The sequence below is a fragment of the Labrus mixtus genome, chromosome 21, assembly GCF_963584025.1.
Source record: "Labrus mixtus chromosome 21, fLabMix1.1, whole genome shotgun sequence".
NCBI classification, from domain to species: domain Eukaryota; kingdom Metazoa; phylum Chordata; class Actinopteri; order Labriformes; family Labridae; genus Labrus; species Labrus mixtus.
Genome location: NC_083632.1, coordinates 7088746 through 7112159, shown reverse-complemented (window position 1 = coordinate 7112159; position 23414 = coordinate 7088746). Strand labels below are relative to the sequence as shown.

The following is a 23414-nucleotide window of genomic DNA, read 5'->3' as shown; positions in this document are numbered from 1 at the left end:
AAAGCCCCCATACGGGCTATTATACAGCCGAATGGGCTGTTTAAATTAGAAGAACACCAGCATCGGAGCCACCTGAGGTGGAGCATTAAGGAAAGTTGTTGTTAGTTTTGTTGTCACCTTCTATTTTTAAGATAAAGCAGCTAAGAGACTGTGGCAGGGACACAAGGAGGATAACTTTTATATAAGAGTGGAACTAGCATTCACAGAAGACAAAGCTAGGCTTAATGCAGAAGTCGTGTTGGTTTTGTAGTCAGTACAATGCAGTGACAGGAAGATCTGACTTTGAAGTCTGGGAGTGCAGAGTCAAAATTCAGCAGTGGTGGCCCTGAAGCTTTTCTGTATCAGTGAATCTTTATTAATCACACAGGATCTAGTTGTCATTCTGTACAATAGACTTACTGCTTATTTTTACAGTCTATGCTGTTGACAGGTGGGCCACATAGTCTGATTCAAGTTAGAGTGGAAGATCTTGCTAAAGAATGGATTAATTAGAGAAAGCAGAGTGAGAAAGTGTCATTCAGTAGGTTATAGCCACACCAGGAAAGACAAGAAGCAGCACTCCTGATTTACATGACATATTAAACACTGATCCAACTACAACAAAATAAACTCCCAACAAACAGTACAACAAGCCAATTCCCCAAACCAATCAGGCCTTCTCCCCAACACAATGCATACACATTACCAGAATAACGGGGGCTAATTTGGCTGGTCAGCGCCTAGCTAGCGCTTAGCGCTGCCTTTGGTGTGAGTATATAGCGTGTCCTTTCCCTGTGCTTTGTTGTGTAGGTGACCATCTCTGTGGACGGCATCCTGACCACCACGGGCTACACCCAGGAGGACTACACCATGCTGGGCTCTGACGACTTCTTCTACGTGGGAGGGAGTCCTAGCACGGCTGACCTGCCGGGTTCTCCAGTCAGCAATAACTTCATGGGCTGTCTCAAAGAGGTGGGATACATGTTTGACTTGTTTATCATGTTTGATGTACTCATAATAGTTCTTGTTTATACATATGGCTGTAAATAACCCCTGTTTAATGAGTGAATGGAGTATTATTTTCATTGTTTTATATGTTTTTTATATAGCTATATATATTTCAATATGGGAATTGAAAATTTCAAAATAACATTAACAATTCTATAAACTGCATTACTGACAAGTTCTGCACACATAGAACACATGTAATGACTAATTTTGTTAATTTTTTTTTCGTAGAAAATGTATCCAAATTATTAATTTTGACGGAATCTAGATTAAATGATCTACAAAGAGTTTCTACACATGACTGTATCTCCACTGATGCAACAGATAATAATGGCTTAGTTCATACACTCATGTAGCACCGATTTCTGTATAACACCGCAGCTTTCAAGAAATCCTCTTCCATGTCTATTACTTTCTTTCTTACTTGTCCTCTTCCTCTTTTCCCTTTCTGCCACGCACCACGTTAACATTTCACACACATTATTTTATAAAACGCACGCACTCACACACTCACACAGGGAAACGCTTCCATTTGGCAGACTCACACAAACAGTCCCAGACACACACACCCTCCACAGCATCAGAGAGAATCAGTGATGAGTGTCGTTGAGGGAGTAGATACAGCACTAAGCACTAACATGCTAATTAGCTACGCCACAGAGATGCTCCATCCATCCGCTCTGCTTGAAATGGGCCACAATACTGCAAAGCAAAAAAAAAAAAAAACACATGAATATAAGCTTATACACATGCACATACGCATTAACACTAACTTAGAATGCATACACAGATGTATGTTGAAGAATATTTGGGATTGCTGCAAAAATAAAACCCACAAAAACACAGCCAGATGAAAAATACTCAAATAAGAATTTACATACATATGCATACGCAGCAGTTGAAATTAAACTTCCAAATACACCCTCACGCTCCTGACATACACACAATGTCTGACTCTCACTTTCATTCACACGGGCTCACACTGAGTCGTAAACAAACATCCAAACAAGCCGACAGATGATGTGCCAAACAGAGAGCTATCTGTATCAGTGGTGAATGTGCTCTGTGTTGCTTCATTAAGACTGATGGTGTTTAAACGAGGCTGCCGCTGTCAAAGTGAACCCCTCCACTGGCACATTTACATATTTAATACAATGATATGATAATCCGCGTGAGCAAATTAAGATGTATGCAGTGAATCACGCGCATGAACGATCACGGCTGTAACAATTTGGTGCATTTGATGCGTCGCAGGCACTCTCAACCACACACACACACACCCACACACTAACCCCATTTTGCACACTTGCAGCACTTTTATTCAATAGTCACCCAAATTGTCCTACACAGACACTAAAGCATGTGACATATAAAAAAGAGAAATGTTTTCAATGTCTCTGAGTAGTTTACAGGTGAGAGGAAAGGGTCTTTTTTAATAAAATCGAGCCTGTGTGTGCTCATCCCTCTCGACATCAGAATGCTCAGCACAAGCGCACTCTTTACACCCATGCTGCTCAGTCAGAGAGCGTACTGTGTCATGGAGAGGAACGAGAGAAACAGAAGAGAGAGAAGAGTAAAAGCGATCATGCAAGTGGCAGGGACAAATGGGAGTTTTCAAAAGATGAGGCTGGAGTGGCTGGCTTGTCTTAAGGTTGTCACTTTCGTGTAAAAATACCCAAACACAAAAATTCTTTGGTTAAAGATGAAATAGATGTGATGCCACAGTAGTCCATTTCTTTACCAACCTAAGGTAGAAAGATTGTGCATCTATGGACCAAAAGTGACCAAAAAAGGCTCTTTTTATTAAACTCTCAGGTAAATTAATGCTTCCTTTGCTTCCCTTTAATTCTCTTCCCTAAAGGTGGTGTACAAGAACAATGATGTACGATTGGAGCTGTCTAGACTGGCTAAACAGGGAGACCCAAAGATGAAGGTATGCACTTTAAACAGCATGTACAATTTGAGCCAGACAACACATTATCCTCTTATACACAGAACGCAGCATTGTTTTGTATCATAACCTCCTGTCAGGCTCTGCAAGGCTTATGCCGTAGGAATTTTAAGTAAATGGGATTATATTTTTGAGATGTAGCCAGAAGCTTTTTGTCTTTTAGGCAGTTCACGGCTGGGAGAAACTGGCCTTGTTTCACTCCCGCGTGATTTTAACTGGACATCATTTTAGAAACCTATTTCTTTTTCTTTAACATAGGTCAGTGGGGTGGTATCCTTCAAGTGTGAGAGTGTGGCCACGCTGGACCCCGTTACCTTTGACACCCCAGAGTCTTTCGTGGCACTGAGCAAGTGGGCAGCAAAGAAGGCAGGATCAATCTCGTTCGACTTCAGGACTACAGAGCCGAACGGGTTGATGCTTTTCAGCCATGGAAAACCCCGACAGCAGCAACGCAAGGACCCGAGAACACCTCCTACACTCAAGGTGAAATTATAAAACATGTATTTTTCAAAGCACACAAGAAAAGTAAAACTGGAAAGGAAACAGGACTATATGCTCATCTTCTTGTGGCTCGTTTGGACTGTTAGACGTAGCTGTGAGCTCAATACTAACCCCAGCACCATTGTGAATGAGAATGATAACATGTTTAAGCGTTACTGTTTTGCACATTTTTCAACATTGTTAAGGGTGTTTGTGTGTAAGAATTTCTTATTTGGCATAAAATACAAAGTACAACTGAGGCTGAGGGCAATATAATTTATTTATAGTTATTTTGACATAAAGAATTGATTCCCTTCATGGCAATCAGTCTTTAAAAAAACAGTTTTTAACCCCATGATGGCATCAGAGGAAAATACATTATTAGGATATATCTTCATGAGGGTTTGTGCATAATTTAATAGCACTTTTTTATATAATTATTATTGAATTTGGCTTTTGAAAACATCATATTTATTTTTTTAGAACACCATGTTCTCTTAAATCCATGATGGCTGTCTTTTTTTGACGTCGTATTTTTGCTTAGTGTCATGTCTTTTATTTCTCTTAACGTTATAAATATTTTTTCCAGCTCTGTAAAGCACCTTGAATTGCTCTATGTCTGAGTGATGTGCTCTAAATAAACTTGCCATGCCTGTAATCATCTTCTACCATAGACTTCTCAATTCCTGATTTAAAAAAAACAGATAAATCTGGCTAATGTTGAAATTAGTCCAAAACTGTATTTCATTTTTTTTCTGAAAATGTATAGGATTAGTAGTCTCCAACGAAAGATAGAAATGCTACACAAAACAGATAAAAAAAGATAAAGCTACAGCATGGTTAAATAAATCAATAATGCGAGGCACACTGAAAATGTATTTTCTGTAACTTTATTGTGATTGAACAACGTGTTTCACCTGCAGCTTCCACAGGTCCGCTCAGCATGGTTACCTTATTGTAACTTGTAGCTAGAATTAGCATATATATCACGAGCCATGAAAGAGCCTGCTTTTCGCAGAATACTGATGATGTGTCTCTGTGATTTATAGGTGGATTTTTTCGCCATTGAGATGCTGGACGGGCACCTGTACTTGCTGCTGGACATGGGCTCTGGAACCACGAAGACCAAGGCCATCGACAGAAAGGTCAATGATGGGGAATGGTATCATGTGGACTTCCAGAGGGACGGGCGCTCAGGTACACTCACAGCTCTCTCCACACTGACGCTAACCTTGACCACACAGGTTGATAAGGAGGAGGGAGAGTGTAACGAGTAGGCGAGATTGTACTTCAACATTTTATAGTAAGCATCAGCAAAGCAAGGCCATTTGGCTACCTTCTGTCTGCTGTCTGTAATTCATTTGAACAGGGGTTATTGAATCATGTTTTAAGTGTGATCTTCAACCTTTTTTCACACAATTGATACACTATAGCACCACGAGTTGTATTTAAATGTGTTGGAATAATTATCAACTCTAAGAGTACTATTGAAGTAGTTTGTTGACTCGTGCTACCATAGTTGTAGCAACATTTCCCATTAAAACCCATGCTGTCAATGGGTAGCTACATAAAACACTCACACTGTGCCTAGCATTGTCTTTTCATTCATTTGAACTTTGTGATTCTTTTTTTCTATGTATTTCTTATCCCAGTCCTTTAACACAGACCCTTCATCGTTAGCCTTATCCCTCCAAGTCATAATATACAATAATGTGTTCTGCCTGATAAAAGTAGTTTTAGTTTGAATGTCAGGGTTGAGGGGTTATGGTAAGCAACACTTACAGATGACAGTGACTGGTGTAGTCATGAATTAGCATTGTTCCGGTTATAGCAGAGAAGAGGATGTGGTGATGATGAGGAGGAGTACAAAGCGTAGGAAACACGATAAAGATGATGCTGATAGTCATAACTGTGACGAGGATGTTCACATTGGAGGTCACCTGTCACTGAAGTTGTTTTGATGTGTGGTGTTAAATCCAGGAACCATCTCGGTGAACAGTGTAAGAACAGCGTACACGGCTCCGGGGGACAGTGAGATCCTGGACCTGGATGACACGCTGTACCTTGGGGGACTACCTGAAGACCGAGCTGGGCTCATCTTCCCCACAGAGGTTTGTGTGTCTACAGTATGACTTAGAGCTGTCATAATCATACTGATAATTAAGTTACCTTCAAAGTTACTTTCAAACAAGCATGGCAAACATTTGATGGTTACAGCATCCTATGTGGAATATCTTCTGGTATTTGTCTTGAACTATACTAAATTAATTGTTTTTGTATGTTGATCGAGAAAGAAATGAAATTGAGTCACCTTGAAAGAGGCATTTTTCATCATCTCCAATGGTTTTATAATTGCCATATTAATCAATAATGAATAAGTCTCAGCCATGCTTCATATACTGTCAGTATTGAGCATCTCTTACCTTCCATATTAAATAACTTCTATCTGTCTATTACCCATCATATTACATCTTTTTTAATTAAATTACATTACATTACATGAGATAATCTACCTGGAAACTGTCTACACTGATCATTAACTCATTTTTCAAGCATGTATTCTAGTATGTGGTGGAAATGTGAGATATGCTCTTCATCTTAGATTAAAGAAGGGGGAAACACGATTTTCAGACTAAGACACTGAAACTGAATCATCTCTCACTGTAGGATGGAATCAAACTTTGTTGTAGATCGGTATAATTTCAATTATTAAGAAATTAGTCAATAGTATGATTTGTTTTCATCACGATATGCCAAAAAAAAAAGCCTGGTAGAACAATGAAAGCAAGGAAGAGACTCAATAGTTATTCTAGACCTCAGTATTCACCTACATAAAGGGTGAAGATATTAAATAGACATATTTTTTTTCAAATGCAAAAATAACTGGTACTTTCATCTTTTAACTGTGGCATGAACAAACTACCGTACATGATTTGATTCTGACTCAAGTTTACCACCAAATTCTGAAAAATGTGGTTATATTCCTGCCAGTAAAACAAATTAACACAGCTGACCTCCTCAGGTGTGGACAGCTCTGTTGAACTACGGTTACGTGGGCTGCATCAGAGACCTGTTTGTGGACGGACAGAGCAAAGACATCCGACGGCTGGCTGAGGCTCAGCGTGCGGTGGGAGTGAAGCCTTCATGCTCCAGAGAGCCTCCCAAACAGTGCCTGTCGAATCCCTGCCAGCACAACGGCATCTGCAGGGAGGGCTGGAACCGCTACGTTTGCGACTGCTCGGGGACAGGATACCTGGGACGCTCTTGTGAGAGAGGTGAGAAAGACGTGGTGGGGGGTCGAAGAGAAAAACAAAGACTGCAACACCTCAACTGGACGTTTGACAGCCTGTTTGGTAACTGTCTGACATGTTAGATTCACATTGTCGCCAATAAAGATAAGGGAAGCTTGCTAATTAAAGTCACTAAACAGCCACATTTTCTGAAAAATTAATAATATGTTATCATGCAGAAAACAGTCACTCTGACAGCTTTGTCATTTTCTTTTTGGCTTCAGAACGTTGAGTTTAGCCAAAGGGATGACTGACAGAAGACAGATGGTATGGGGGGGAGAGTCTGTAGTTTTAAAGTCAAAAATAACTCGTGAAAATATATTATGAACATCAGTTATATTGGGCGATAAAAATGTAACCATTATACCTTTAAGATGTGCTTTTTTTCAACTTTGAAACCTAACCTAAAGTACTTTATCTAATGTGCACTAAAAAATTATGCTTGTAAAGATTTAGTAGCTGATAAAAGCCTAAAATAAAAATCTAATGCAAATTGAGCTTAGGTAAGCAAGCCTATGGAAGTGTCGAAGGATAGGAAGACAAGTAGAAAGTAGGCACTGTGGAGAAATGTGGAGATGGAAAATAAAAGCGAGGTGAAATGAGACAGCTTGCTCAACAACAAGATATTACATTAATAAAGCTTTTCTATCTCTGGCTGCATCTATTTTAATTAAAAAAAAAAAAAACAGATTTTTAGCCTGAAAGTGAGAGTGTGAGGATTGGGGCAGAATGAGGAGAGGATCAAAGGAAGGTGAAAAAGAAGAGGTGGGAGGATGCAGAGCTGCAGACAGGACTATCGGACTGCTCAGGATGTAGAGACTGGGAATCGATGGGGGAGGAAATGTGCAGAAAGCAAGGAGCAGGCGCTGTGACAGAGGAGGGTGGAACCACTAGGCTGGAACCGCCATATGACAGCAGGTGAGGAGATGAGGAGGAATGGGAGATGGGAGTAGAAAATCTGACAGAGGGAGAGTTGTGGGGGGGGGGGGGGGAATGGTATGAATTCAGGCCGAGAGAGTGAAATGGAAAGTAGGTGAAAAGATTGGCAGAGGGACTGATACAGGCCTGTTGAAAGAAGGGAGATGGAGTCAGACAAGGAGGAGAGAAGAAATTTTGTTTGTGCCACAACTGCTGACGCGTCTCAAGTGATGGTTGTACTATCATCGAACATGAGATACAGACATACACATTCACACGCGCACACTTTCTGAAAGGCGTTGATATGAAAATGGTTTATTCGTGGGACAAACATCCGCAGTGTATGTTTATCATACCAATGCACCCTCTCACTCTCTCTCTCCCAGTGCTGCTCTCCTCCTCCTATATCTTCCTTCATGCCTCTCTGTGTGCGTTGAGGGGTCACTAACTGGTGGTTCAGTGGATTAAAGGAAGCACAGATGGAGAAGCAGATGGAGAGAGTGATTGGCCATGTTTACGCCTTCTACCTGCGGTTTTAGCCCTCCCTTTTTCTTCTCCTCCCTCGTTCCCTTACTCTCTCCTTTGTTCCCCCTCTCTCTTCGTTAATGAACAAAGATGGTCGTCATGCTCTGGCTCCAAGATTAATTTTTATTTTATAAGAGCAGTGGCACACACATTTCTTCTTCTTTGAACATCTTAGATTACTAATACTTACTTGCTGCTGTTCACAGTTTTTAGCTCAGTGTCCTGGTTTCTCTATGGAAGCCCATTGATGCCAGATAAAGAAAGAAATAGATTTAAATGTTATGAAACCAAAATCTAATCTTTACTCATCAATGGGTTAAACTACAATTTTCAATACAATTGAGTACAACAGAGTTTGTTTTTTCTTACCTAAGCCTTCAGGGGCTCAGAACAAATGAATCTCAGCTTTTCATCTCAAATTTATTCAACTTAAAATTATTAGGCAGCCTGGACACTAACTTTTTTTGCGGTCAAACAACTATTTTTTTTGTGTTTTTTGTTTTATAAAGTGAGAGTGTGACTGGCTATAAAACACCCAGGCCCATGTTTACAGTGTTATGACCATTTTCTCTGTTAGCATCTCTATGAAACTGTCAACATGTCAAGCCTTCTAAATGCTTATGCTCTTTTCACTATTGCCAGCTGTTATCGTGTATTAACAAGACTTTTTAGTTAAATAAACATTTATTAGTGACCTTTATTTAAAGATTTATGTCTTCAGTATAGTCTACTAGCATTAGGCCAAGTGCCACAGACGGCATGAAAAATAAGAGAGCATTCAGAGGCAGACTAACATCTTGTCTTCTCGTTGGATCATTGACAAACGACTAAATTATAGAAATTTGCAAGTCCTGTCCCTGAACTTGTAACTCTGTTTGTATGACACATCTAGTGCGTGATGTGACACGACCACTGTGCATTACACTGGCACAAAGGGGCTTCCATACCTCCCTCTTGCCAGCCCTCCCTCCTCTGCTGTTGCCTGTTAGTGAGTCAGGTGGTGTGGTGAGGAAAATGTTGTCAGCTGTCTACTTTATCAAAAATGTGTGCATATGTGTGTGTGCGAGACTGGTGTACGTATGTGTGGCTGTTAGTTATGTTATCTGTGATATAACAGGCCAACCACCTCCTTTTTTCCTCAAGTTAATGAGGGTTCATTTGCATTTTAGCCAGAAGCTTTTCTCCCCTCTTTCCTCCCTCCCTTCTTTCTCTCTGTCTTGCTCTGTCCCTATCCCCCCCTTGCTCTCACTTTACTAAACCCTCCTCTGTTCACACTTAAATTCGCTCACTTATTCTGACATGCACGCACATATACACACACTATCTCTCTCTTTCCCTCCTCCTTAGCTCATCAGTATTCATGAGGCCTCCCTCTCTTCCTGTTCTCTTGTTTTTTTTTTTTTTGCTTCAGCTCCGAACGTCTCCCACAGAAACAGGGACAGAAAGCGAATGGAGGAATGGAATGTAGAGATATAAGAAGAAAAAGAAGAAGAAGGGAGGAGACGAGAGGGAGAGCTAGAGACTGAGAGACATGAAGAGTGTGTTTAGCTGTGTATGTAATTGGCCAATAAAAAACTGGGTCCTTGGAGGTAAACAGTTTAACGGTCTGGGATTGGCCCCAGCAGGTAGCAGGGACAGAAGATTATGAATATGTAAATGAGTATGCAAAAGACATTAAAGCGGGATCACCTGAGCTTGTTACATTATGACTCTAGGGTCTAGGATGTCAGCGATGGTGGCTTACACACTCACGACCGTGCATTCTGATTTAAGCGGATAATAGGGCCGGCCAACCAGCTGGGGCTATTTTTACTCGCTCTTTTGTGAGGTGTGATGATGAATTAAGGGTGCAAAGTGGTGGGCTAATTTTGTAGGAAGCAAGTTTTCGAGTTTCAGCATGACGTGGCAGGGGAACAGGGGAGGCTAGTCTCACTGTAATACACTTTGTTATATTTAAATCTGATTCACTAGATGTCAAACGATATCTTCCTACATCATGACTTTTGTCCTTGTCAACCTTTTCTCTCTTTTTTTTTTTCCCCCACCCACCCTCTTTCTCCTCCGCCATAATCTCCCTGTCTCTTTCCCTCCCTGTCTATCTCTATCTTTCGCCGTCTTGTACAGATGCAACTATCCTGTCGTACGACGGCAGTAAGTTTATGAAGGTGCAGTTGCCTGTGGCGATGCACACCGAGGCGGAGGACGTCTCGCTACGCTTTCGCTCCCAGCGGGCTTATGGCGTTCTCATGGCAACCACATCTCGAAACTCTGCAGACACCCTTCGTCTGGAGCTAGATGGGGGCCGTGTCCGACTCACTGTCAACCTAGGTACACACATGCTCACAAACATGGAGATTTTCAAACGTTACCTATATTACATGTCAGGGGAATACTGCTCATTCTGACCGCTTGGCTATTTCTAGCATAGGGATTTCATTATATGTTGATAAATAATATATCACATCTGTAATGTAAAAACATATAATTATTCTAGATTTTTTTATGGGGGTCAACAGAAAATAATACAAAACAAAAATCAGCTGTTTCCGTTTTTACATTACATTTAATAGTTAAAGCAATAGCTAACAGAGGTGGTTATCTTTGGTGAAGTTTATCAAAGTTAGCCCTTCAAATGTTATCCACCTTCATTCATCCATGTAGCCTAAGTTGTTTTTTGTCTTTGTTTTAATTGCCGTTTCTAACTTCTTGGGAAAAAACACTGATAATTATTTTGCGCATGTTCAGGACAAGAATGTGAAAGCTTTTATTGTATACTTTTTATCACTTCATGTTGCTTTTTTGGCTTCTATAGTCACACAAACATACAAAACTGAAGGCTAGTTGAATTTTTGTCTATGTTGAACAGAGGGTCAGACCTAAGGCTGCATTCTCTGCTCACTCCCAGTGGACCTATGCAACCCTTAACGGCTTTAACTATACACAAAAGAATTACACAAACAGTAAAGTCCAACACGTAACGCCAACACAACTTTAGGAAAAGCACTATACTCCTCCTTTGTTAAACTGCAACACACTTTTACACCCTCTCTTGTTCCCATTTACACATTGGTTCAAGAACATTCTTTTGTTAAAACTCACATAGGCTAACAAAGGGGTGCATGTGTTGGTCACTGGTTGTCTGCAGCCACGTCTTTTCTGTGGTTGACGCCACAGGACACACCAAGGCATTATGGTTTAAAGAATATATACAGTTTATGTGAAATCACAGGGCTGAATCTTCCAACTGTTTGTGGAGATTTGTGCTCTGGATGGGCGACAAAAAATGATGGGATGTGTTCAGTGTCAACTGACAATCCGACACACATGTCCCATCTCAGTCTCCTGGTGCTTTTGATCAGTGACTGAAATTGTCGCTCAGGCCAGAGCAGCCATTGAGCACACTGCCCGTGATGGGCAAAACCTCCCTCTCCTTTATATGTAACCATTTAATGTAAATATCCAACACTTTTGGTCACAATTGTTCTCTTTATTGGCTAAAAATCGTAGTCACAGAAATTGCAAACTATTGCAAGAAAATTCAGCCTGAAGGAGAGTGTGTGTTTTCTCAGCAGTGTGTGTTTGTATATATGCGTGCAGGGTGTGTCGATGTGTGCGTCCCCAGGGCGTGGACAGTATGTGTATGTGTGCAGCATTAACCCTCTGCTCTGCTCTCCCTCCAGACTGTATCAGGATAAACTGTACAGCCAGTAAGTGATCCTCCATCTCACCTAACCCCTCCCTCCCTCCTCTTCCTCCTCCTCAGAGTGTGTGCGTGTAAAAGTGTGTGTCTGACTATTTTTCACTTTGTCTTGTCAGCCCATCTGATCTTAACCCCTTATTCAACATATCTTCATACCGTGTGACTGTGTGCATATATGAGTGTGTGTCTGTGTCGGACAGGGAGGTGTGTGTGGTTGTGTCTGCATGTTCAGCTTCACCACAGGAGTGGTGTGATTTTTTTGCTGAGGGCCAGGGTTTTCCAGGTCGGCCATTTTAGCAGAGAAGGATAGACAGAAGAGAGGATGGTGGGGCTTGTAGGGGGGAGGGAAAGTGAAAAGGAAAAAGAAGGAGGACAAAATCAGAGTTTGAGGCGTTCAGGTAAAATTAGGAGTAAAGAGTGGTAGCTGGTGGATGACTGCGACTAAAGGCTGCAGGGTAATTACTTCTCCTTCATGCCTGGACAAAAGACGTGTTATCCCTCTGTTCCTCTCTGTCGCACCTTCATCCCGATGCCTGTCTGGTTGCTTTCTTTGTCTGCTTGTTGTTTTCTCTCTCAACTGTACATAAGGGATTTTTTGGACAGTGCTTTATTCAGCGTTTATGGTGTGCATTATGTATTCTTTTCATTGCTCATCTGTGTGCTCTATGGATGTGTTGCCCGTGTGAAAATGAGTGTGTGTGTGTGTGTGTGTTTCTGTTCATGCTGCTGTGAGTGGAGCTGAATCCCTGATGATGTTTAATTCCCTCACGTGGAGTTTCTCTCTGTCACGACCACTGAGGAAACGAGAGAGAGATGGAGAGAGAGAGAGAGAGACGAATGCTCTGTGACGGAGAAGAGGTGCTGAAATGGACGACTGCAGTTGCCATAGAAACCCTACTAGCCACACAGTGCTGTTGCTATCCCGCATGCCTGATGGCCAATTTTAGACCAGTTGTTTCAATGAACATTTCAGTAGGCAGCCACTTTTCTGGCACACCGTGTGCATACAATAAATTATACATCTTATATTCAAGAGGGAAGAAAAAAATGTATTTAACAGCGAGGCGCCACTGAAACAGTCCACTCAGCAGTCGAATAAAAAGCCTCGGCAAGGGAGAGATTGAGGCTTATCCAGCAGAAAAGCCATTTGTTATTTGGAGCTAATGAAATATGAAACGCTTTTTGTCATTTTGTTTTCATTATCCTGCTCTTATAATCTGCAGTAGCTTATGTCATGTGATTTGAATTGTTTTTCCATCCTCTTCTGTCCTTCTGTTTGGATTGTCTCGCCTTGTTGTCTCTCGGTTTAATAGCACAGACCGCCGACTGTCAGCTGACCCCTAGTAGCTCACCATGCCGCTGAGCGCACTGTTAGCACTGACCCAAAATAGGTGCTCATATGCGTGTGTGTGTGTGTGTGTGTGTGTGTGTGTGTGTTTGTAAGACTCTGTCTGGCTGTTTATTGCTGTGTGTTTGTGCTTTTCCCTGTTCCCAGGTTGACACAGATCACTGCCTCGCTCTTGCATCAATCTGCTCTTTGACTGTTTTGTTAGGAATGCAGAAACGCACACACTCATGAACTCACACATACATGCACATATTCTCTCCTTCACTCAGTGTTAGGCAGTGATCCATGGTAACAGGATGAGATGCTCATGCCCAGAGCACAGCTGAGTCTCCTCAGGGGAACCCTGTGTCCTCTTTGAAAGCTGAACACACTCTTTTGGCTTTGCAAGCACAAACTCACACACACACACACACACATGCTTTTAATGCATTTTGATTGACTCCTTATATTTATTTAATTATATTTGCATGTCAGCATGCCGGTACATCTTTCTCTTTCTCTACCTTTTACCTGTGTGTGTCTTTGTGTGTGTGTGTGTGGCTGCCTGCGTGCCTATATGAGTGATGTCGGCATGCTTGACATTTTCTGCAGCAGAATCCGTTCGGGTCAGTTTCCCTCTCACCTCCCCCATCATTACCCCCTATAGGTCACCATTTGCAGACTCACTCACGCTGCTCAGACCAACAGGGCTAGGAGGAGGAAGAAGGAGAGTGTGTGTGTGTGTGTGTGTGTGTGTGTGTGTGTGTGTGTGTGTGTGTGTGTGTGTGCATGTGCTTTAGTGGTGAGGGATGGTGGGTTGTTGTTTTCAAGGTTGGTGGGGTGCTTGTAGCGAGTAGCAGGAAGGGGACACTGAGGTTTTGGGAACAGTCGGCCTGTCAAATGTGTGCAGTCAACTATGTGGAGATGTGAGCTGGTAGATTGGCAGAGAGAGACATCATGAGAGAACAGCTCAGCTTCTTTTATTCTGCTGCACATCAGCACCTTGGAGAGCTCTCGAGTGTACTGCTGTGTGTCTAGTGCCACCACGAGGATCAACGTGGTATTGCACTCTTGTGGAAAAATTAAAAAAAATAAGATCCCAGACATTAAAATCTGTGCAGGTTGGAGGGTTGTGGGGGCGGTTTAGGAGTCAAGGGGGTGCGCTGTGCTATCTGTGCATGTGTGGGTTGTAGGTGGTCATCATGGCAGTGTGATCTGTCCACAGATGGATTATCTCAGCGTGGGCCTGTTGTGACTCACAGTCTCCATCTTAGGTGTCCATGGCATCCATTTATGTTTATCTTTATGTCTGTCTGTCTGTCTGTCTGTCTGTCTGTGTCACATCATCTGTCTTGTTGGCAAAGAGACCTGTCTGACTATCTGTGGTGAGAGCGTGATGAAACAGAGGTATTTGTCTCCCCAGGATATGTATGGTTCCTCCTTCCCCTCTGCTACTTCCTTCCATTTCATCCCTTTCTGTCCTCAAATTTTAATTCAGCCTGCCTGGATTCTTCTTCTTCTTTCTGTCTGTCTCTGGATCTTTTCTGTCCCTCTCTCTCTATATATGTCTGTTTCTCTCCGCCTTTCTGTGCATTGCGTTAATGGTGCTCTGGGCTATGTGTAGGTAAAGGCCCAGAGACTATCTTTGCGGGGTCGGGCCTCAATGATAATGAGTGGCACACAGTGAGGGTAGTCCGGCGTGGCAAGAGCCTCAAACTCACCGTGGACGACCTGCAGCCTGTTGAAGGTAACCACAGCCACATTACTTATACTCCTTACAGCTTTTTTGTGACCCTTAGTCTTCAGCCAGTCTCTGAAAGTGTGTAATGTCTGTATTCAGTGGAAAGTATCTTATAACCATGTTATTATTGCTTGTTGTCTCTTTTTTTTATTTGATGAAATAAAACAAACATTAAGCGCTATATTTCTTTTTTTAGAGAACATCTCTACCTGTGTAAATGTGAATCAATATTTTGAAATGGAATTAACATAACTTCTATTTATTATAAATGTCTATTACATCTATGCTATTCCTAGCAGTTATCAAATGTTGTTCAAGGGTTAAATCACTATAAGCATTAGTTTGAGCATTGAGCAGTTCCACTTGAAACCCAATTTTCCGTAGCCCTCATCTCTGAGGTTTACCCCACACCACCAGGTCAGATGGCGGGCGACCACACCCAGCTGGAGTTTCACAATGTGGAGACCGGTATTGTGACGGAGAAGCGCTTCATGCCAGCTGTGCCCTCCAATTTCATTGGCCACCTCCAGGGCCTAGCCCTGAACGGTATGTCTTACATTGACCTGTGTAAGAACGGTGACATCGACTACTGCGAGCTCAACGCTGTAATCGGCTATAAGAGCATTGTGGCTGACCCCGTCACCTTCCGCTCGCGCTCCAGCTTCGTCACACTGCCCACACTGCAAGCCTACTACTCCATGCATCTCTTCATGCAGTTCAAGACAACGTCACCCGACGGCCTTGTTCTGTACAACAGGGGAGATGGCAATGACTTCATAGTGATAGAGCTGGTTAAAGGGTGAGCTAAAGCACAGAATGCAGTATTTACATTACATGAGTGCAATGCTTTCACATTTAAATGTAAATAATGTACCTTAAAAAAACAATTTTGTGTTTATGGTGATGTCTGTCTTGTGGAAATGTGCATTTGCAGTGTTGCTTGTTTTTCTTTGGATTGATATATAACATTGTCCATGATAAACATAAAAAGAGAGACTGATATCAAACACAAATAATTCAGCACTTAAGCAGCTATTTTCAACGTCATATAACTACATTTCTACAAGACAGAGTAAAGAGCCTTGAAGTGTATGACCCTATGTTTTTCTTCATCATGAATACAACTACTTTGTCTTTTCACTCCTCATGTTTTTAACCCCCTCTCTCCTTTCCCTGTTTCCTTTTTTAGCTACCTACACTACATCTCTGACCTGGGCAATGGAGCACACTTGATCAAAGGAAACTCTAATAGTCCCCTTAATGACAACCACTGGCATAATGTACACATATCCAGAGACACTAACAATCTCCACACGGTCAAGATTGACACCAAAGTAACCACGCAGACCACGATGGGAGCCAAGAACCTCGACTTGAAGGGTATGCACAAAAACACAGGCAGTGAAACCTCGTATTCCCTATTTGTACAAATACTCATAAAACATACTTATAAACTGTCTTGTATGAATGAGGCTAATATTTCTATAGTATGAACATTTACTGACAAATCATTGTAAAAATAAGTCAGTTAAATTAATTGTTTAACATTTGAGGAAACTTCAATTCATTCAACATGCCTTTGTGACATGAAGCTATCAGCACCTCTAAGCCTCAATAATAAACTTTTTTTTTTTCTTGTTTGTTAAATCACAAAACAAATCAAAACGTAAATATGCTTCTCGCATGGTGCCTCATGTACCGGAATAATTATTTGCCAGAAAAATTCAGTATAGGGCTGCACAATTAATTTTAATTTCATCGTTATGTCGATATAAGCTTTAGCAATAAACACAACACAAAGTCTTAATTTTCTCTAACAAATATGAAGTTATTTTCTATAAGAAAAGTAATGCTATTTTACCCAGCATGCTACATTCTACCCACTGGATGGATCCTGAGTATAATGGTCATGCTTTCACACCATTTTGATGCTTCAGAGGAAGTTTGGTGCCAATTTAGTGGTTAAAAAACTGCTTTTTTATTTATTCTGAATTCAGGAGACATGTTTCAAACTCAGGTACTAAAATATATATATATATAAATGACCCTTTAATATTTGTTTATTTACAGCACTTCACAATATTAAACAATGTTATAGAATATCTCATCATTTTCACATATCATATACAGTAGGTGCTTGTTGGCAGTAGTGCTGTTTACTCCTGTTTACAGTCATCCTGCTAAGCTTAGCCAAATGTCGGTTTTCAGTAGCTTTGTTTTCAAAGATTTGAGAGATGTTTTGATTTTCTAATCTAACTCTGTGATGAAGGAAATTAGTGTTAAATAGTTTGACATTAGAAATGTTACACTGTTAATTTCCTCAAACAGTTAGAAAATTTGAGCAAAACAATTTTACATAATGGCTTAATTTTTTTTTTAATATCTAAAAAATAGATCGCATGTATTCACTTGTTCCTTGTTTTTTTTTTTTTTTGCTGTTGGCCAACATATTTGTATTCTATTTATTTGTGCCATTTTTAAACCTTTTAATAAAAACTGTTTATAAATTATGTGAACTAATAATAGCTAGACCAATCAATCTTGAAAATCATTAGCTTCTGTCCTGGCATTGTGGTTGTTTCATGAAGTTGCCATTCATTCCTTTGCTCCTCATCAGGTGATCTTTATATTGGGGGGATCTCCAAAGAGATGTACCGAGACCTACCTAAGCTGGTCCACTCCCGGGAGGGCTTCCAGGGTTGCCTGGCAACAGTCGATCTAAATGGCCGCCTTCCTGACCTTTTGGCTGATGCCTTGGCAACCATGGGGCAGGTGGAGAGAGGCTGTGAAGGTGAGATGCAAACACACATACAACACGGTTGCAGATCCTTCCTCGTCTCGTGTCCCTGCTGCCTTTTCTTTCAGTTTTCATTGAACTCATTCTCTCTGTTATCAGATAACCCACTAACCCAGCTTTTGGTCAATTAGAAGTAAATTTTACCCAATTTATAATCATCTCCTCCTCAGTTTTTTTGCACATTTTCTCTCTCTGTTCCACTCTTTCAGCAGTTCACAGGCATCCGTGTGCATTGACTAACCATCTAACTTAATTTGCTTGTTTGCTTTTTTGTTTGGCTGACAAAAGTTACATTGATGAAAGCTGACTTGCAAGGTATATCGCTTTGTGTGAGCATGTGAGACTCGTGTACGAGCGTGGGAACAATGTGTGTGAGGTTGCGTGTGTGCGTGCGTGTGATAAAACTACCCAGTGGTGTCCAGTGTTGTGTGGTGGATCCCAGCGATCCAGAGTCAAAAGGTCAGAGGTGACCTGTCCTCTCCTAGCCACCGTAGTAAGTTCATCACCGTAGTGACATCACCATCGCTTGACTTGAGTTAACCACCACCTGCCAGCAGCATGCTCTCTAAACCCCAACGACTGACTCCCAAAACCTCAACTCCAATACTCCATGTGTGAATCATTTCACAGCCTTCCTCCCGCCTCGAGTGAGAAGTGCAACGAAGGAGAAACAAGTTCAGAGCTTTGACATTCTCCTCCTGTGTGCTTTCAGCACCAGGCAGGGAGTGAACAGTGACAGACTGCTGGAGAGGGAGTATTGAGATGAAGGCCTTTAAACATAAATCTGCCCTCTTATGTTTAACCCCTCATCACGTCCTTGTCCCACTCATCTAGCTTCACCACCTGCATGCTCTCCTCAGTTGGCTCTTTTCACCTAGTAACATAGTTTCCAGTTCAGCTTCAGTTTAGTTTATACTGATAATGTAGCATCTACTGCCAGTGTAACGCAGGGTTCAGACAGGAGGCGGGCTCGCCCTGAAGGGTAGCCTCTTTCCTTCCAGCACCCATGTTCACTAATCGGGTGGCTCAGACAGGGAGCGAACAGTCCCCCAAGCTCTGTAACCAGCTGCAGATATGGTTTAGCCGTCTGTTCTATATTTTGCTCACCATTAGCAAATCTGGCAAGATAACACATTGATTATCTACTATAAATGAATAGTGATATATATGATATGGCTGATAAATAATGAAATTTGATTGTCATGGTTGCCAACTCTTTCATTTTCCTGCAATCCCCCACTACTCTTTAGTTTTATTTTGGCCGACTGGTCTATATTTTGCCCTCTGCAAACAAATCTTGCAAGAAATCACACTGATTATCCATAAATGATATGAACAATACAGATAAATGATTAAATATGCATCTCATGGTTGCCAACTCTTGATTTCCTTGCTCTTTTCCCCTCTGCTCTTAAGTTTAATTAACCAGATTTTTCTTCCTTCATGTCAAAAATGTCTCGATCTTCCCATCCAATATATTCAATAAATCTTTGCTATTTAATTGGGTTTTCTGAAAACCTAGCCTACTAATTGTCATGAAACAAAGATCAAGTTAGAGCAAACCTACAAGATAACTGAAAGAGACTGAAAGGTGGTCTACATGTGATTAGAAAAGAGGAAAAAAAAGCAGACGTTTGTTAATGTTGCGGAAAAAAATCCTTTCTAGTGAGAACAGAAAGACTACGGCTTGCACAAGAATGTATAAATAGCAGCACTTCTGCCTCATGTCTGAACCTGGCATAAATCTGAATAGTGGCAGTCTGTATCCATCAAATCTTAGTTACACAGTTTTTTACTAATACTACTAACACCACTGAGGCAAAACGGTTTGCCCTGCCATTACAAAATGCAAAAAATTGCTGAAGGAAATGAGGTCTAAGAGTAACCATTCTGTACTGGCATAATCTTGAGAACACATTGGGATCCAGACAAAATCAAAAATCTGTTATTCTTCTCCTAACTGTTGCACCCTCCCATCCCGCCACGTCTGTCACTGCAGGTCCCAGCACGACGTGTCAGGAAGACTCATGTTCAAATCAAGGAGTGTGTCTGCAGCAGTGGGAGGGTTTCACCTGTGACTGCAGCATGACCTCGTACGCTGGACCATTATGCAATGATGGTGAGTGTTTTCTTTTCATCTGTCCTTCCGACCTAGGTTGATTACAAAAGAGTTTAGAAAGAGCTTATTTTATGTGACACAGAGACCCTTGTTAAAATTAATAGAGGCTACGGGCACTCCTTTGCCTGCAGTCATGAAGAAGTAGAATTTTGGAATTATCTGCATTTTATAAGAGCAACCACACGGGGGCACTGTTATCTGTTGATTCTAATTCAGCACAAAAATACCACCTGCTCGCCAGTTCCGTTTCTGTAATCTGTACTCTCCTTGTAACACTTAATAAAATCCTGTTCACATTTTCAAGCTTTTGACACTGAATTATCCCCAGCTGCCTTGAAGCAAAGATACTTGCTGATTATTTAGTCATCTCACAGTGAGTCAAACTATTATAAGCTGTTATTTGTGTGAGTCATTTGTTGCAGTCAGCCTCCTGCAGCAATGTTAAGACTAAGTACTTGGGAAATACAGTTTCTTCTTTCAATGTGTGGTAGAAAAGCATGGAAGGTCGGTCAACTGTGACATTTATAATAATCAAAATACCTATTTGATGTTAAACATTTAGGATAGAAATAACAGGGCTGGGTGCTGTCTGAAGTAGGAGACTGTTGATGACAGATAGCACTGTTTAGTGCATACATCTTTATTTATTTTTTTATCCCTGTGGACCAGCTGGAACCACTTATATTTTTGGCCGTGATGGAGGGGTGGTGGTTTACACGTGGCCCCCTAACGAACGTCCCAGCACCAGGGCAGACCGGCTTGCCCTTGGGTTCAGCACCCAACAGAAACACGCCACTCTACTCCGAGTCGACAGTGCAGCTGGTCTGGGAGACTACCTTCAGCTGCAGATAGTAAGTACACACCCTTACATTTCAAACACTAGTCTAAAGGAATTGTGATTTTTCAAAAGTCCTTAAAACGTAAGTGTATTCCATGCATATCACTTTCCATCATGAAAAAGACAAGTGTGCCCCATGTTTGAAAAACAAGTCAATAGGCACAACCAGAAGAGAATCGATGCAACAATCATCTTTCTTTCTGTACAATACTGTTAAAGTTCCTGACATTATGAATTCATGGTTAATATTATAATTTTTTTCCATACTATGCGCAGTCAATGCAGAGCCTGCACAGAAAATTATAAACCTGAAATATATTCTTGCATATCTGACATACAATTAAACAAAAATAAAATATCATAAAATGATGAAAGCATACATTATTGCAGATTAAATCAGACAGAACACATTCAAAATAATATCATGTAATGTCTCTTTAATATATGATAGTCTAATTTAACTGCCTTGTTTAATTACTGATTTCAGCTCCTGAATGTATTTCTTTGTTTGAAAGGTTGATTAATATTACAATAAAATGAATACTAAGTAGTTTAGTAGAAGTTGTATCTAAACACACCAAACAAAGAATCTGAGCTCCATCTGGACATGTAATGTAACTTTATATGTTTGTCTGGATAATAAGCCAGAAATACATCACACATCACTAAACAGATCCATTATCTTCCTGAGGATAGAGACTTTGTGAAAAGGACTACATTTAAAAGCTAAATGCTGATTAAACATTAAACTTCTAAAACATTATTAATTTTTTTCAGGAAGGGGTTCATGTCAAAAAAAAGATTTAAAAAACAAAACAGAGCTTATCCTTTAATTCAAGAGGTTTATGTGTGTTGCTATGCTGGCAAGAAGTGAGGAGTCATCTCATAAGCTCCACACCCCAGGATATTTTTATTCAATACTTAAAGTGTTCGACATCAGCTGACGTGACAAAGTGACATCACTTGAGGCAGTGTCATCAGAATTGGAACAGCTCCTTCTGAAGCCACAACAAGCTTTACGTAACCTCTCTTATTTATGCAGTATTTCTCCCCAAGACATCTAAGTCAGAAACATTTATGCATAGGGCACAATTTATACACATTAGGCATTTGAAGTCCATAACAAATGAGAAATATTCATTAAAAAAACAGTCAAAGAAAAATCTGATAATAACAGATTAAAAAGAAAGAGTCCACTGGAGGAGGAACGGGCATTAAGTAGAGTGCATTCATGGTTTTGTCTTTCTTTCTTTGTTTCTTTCTTTTTGGTTTAAATAAACATCAGACATATATTTGATTTAAGGTCTAGATCAGGCAGAGCACCTTTGACAAAGTAAGAAACTCTTATGTTCCCAAGGTGAGCAACAAAGCTAGAACTGCAACACCATCTTTATTTTTGATAGAAATGATAACCAGAGTGTTTTCTTGTTATCAGAGAGGTCTGGCACATATCTGAAGGGTATTGTTCTTATAAATAATAAGAACATTATGTTGAAGATATATATATATATATATAGCTCAAACAAATCTCAAACTGCAACACCCTGAGAAATGTAGTGATATACAAACAAGCATCAGCACTTCAAAGTCAATTCTGTGACTTAACAGCAGCCAATGTTATGTCAGCCAAACCCATTCAACTCTATAACAGTTAGTCACTAGGTCTGTAGGATGTGAAAAAATGAAATGAAAAAAGCATTGTTCTTGTAAAAAAAACGATATGAGGCTGCATAAATACGCAAAAGTTAAACTATGTTTTTTTTCTTTTCATCACTTGATTGGCATTGAATAATCTGAGGGTAGCCGATATCTATCTTGAGCCTCGCCTGTCTGCATCAAATGGCGTAAAAGCATAGTCATTATATCCAGGCCTCCATATAATAGGTAACATGTAAGCTTGCTAAGTGAGAGAGCCAGGCTAGTTCACATTAAATAATGTTATTTTTGCAATAAAATTAGACTTTTGCCATGTGCTTGTACAAAGGTTCATATCACAAAAATGCTGAAATTGTGATTAATTGTGCAGCCCTAGAAGTCACACACATTGAATGGAAAATCAAAACAAAGTCTGTATGACAATAATACACCTCTTAAAGCCTTTCTGTAACTTTCCTCCCCCTCCTCAGGACAAAGGGAACATTAGAGTAGTGTTTAATGTTGGCACTGACGACATCAACATCGAGGAAAGCGCTAAGTTTGTCAACGATGGGAAGTACCACATCATACGGTTTACCCGCAGCGGAGGCAATGCCACCCTCCAACTGGATGACCTACCCGTCATAGAGCGCTATCCCTCAGGTAGGCCCTGCCCCGCCCACATAAAGCCCAAACCTCTTCCCACCCACCCACCACAGCACTGTCTGTCCCTGGACGCAGCGAACTACACCCTAGTTCAAATCAACCCACTTCCTGATTGATGATTCACATCAGTGTTCCTATCGATGTTTCTATTAAACTCTGAGGATGAGAAATATAACTGCAGCTTTGTTTTATGTTATTGTGTTTGAAATGAAATATGTGTGATCTGACATGAAACATGAATTTTTAAACCATAAAATGAGACATTATTTACAGTAGGTTGTATACTAGCCAGTTATGTCATGTTAGGCCTGTTAAATAGTGTTAAAGGTAATTTATGAAAATATTAAATCCAGGTGTCAGTTGTTTTTCTCACCATAAAAGAAAATAATAATAGTTGGTGCATTTTTGGACAAACAATAATTTTAAAAAATGTCATATTT

General features: G+C 40.7%; 1 protein-coding gene across 20 annotated transcripts in view; it reads left to right on the top strand.

The window, feature by feature from the left end:
* Positions 1-23414, top strand: part of nrxn1a (neurexin 1a) — a 60704-nt gene that overhangs the window by 26542 nt on the left and 10748 nt on the right. For 6 of the 20 annotated variants that reach the window (XM_061029193.1, XM_061029196.1, XM_061029192.1 and 3 more), the window contains 14 exons: positions 790-951; positions 2849-2920; positions 3197-3421; positions 4468-4615; positions 5399-5529; positions 6441-6693; positions 10276-10479; positions 14803-14925; positions 15337-15718; positions 16109-16299; positions 17537-17710; positions 19716-19835; positions 20505-20686; positions 22800-22971. In XM_061029193.1, the coding sequence (XP_060885176.1) occupies positions 790-951; positions 2849-2920; positions 3197-3421; positions 4468-4615; positions 5399-5529; positions 6441-6693; positions 10276-10479; positions 14803-14925; positions 15337-15718; positions 16109-16299; positions 17537-17710; positions 19716-19835; positions 20505-20686; positions 22800-22971 (2539 nt within the window). Of the gene's footprint in view, positions 1-789; positions 952-2848; positions 2921-3196; positions 3422-4467; positions 4616-5398; positions 5530-6440; positions 6694-10275; positions 10480-11831; positions 11859-14802; positions 14926-15303; positions 15719-16108; positions 16300-17536; positions 17711-18004; positions 18032-19715; positions 19836-20504; positions 20687-22799; positions 22972-23414 lie in introns of all 20 variants that reach the window. The other 14 variants (XM_061029188.1, XM_061029176.1, XM_061029175.1 and 11 more) reach the window with 6 other exon arrangements.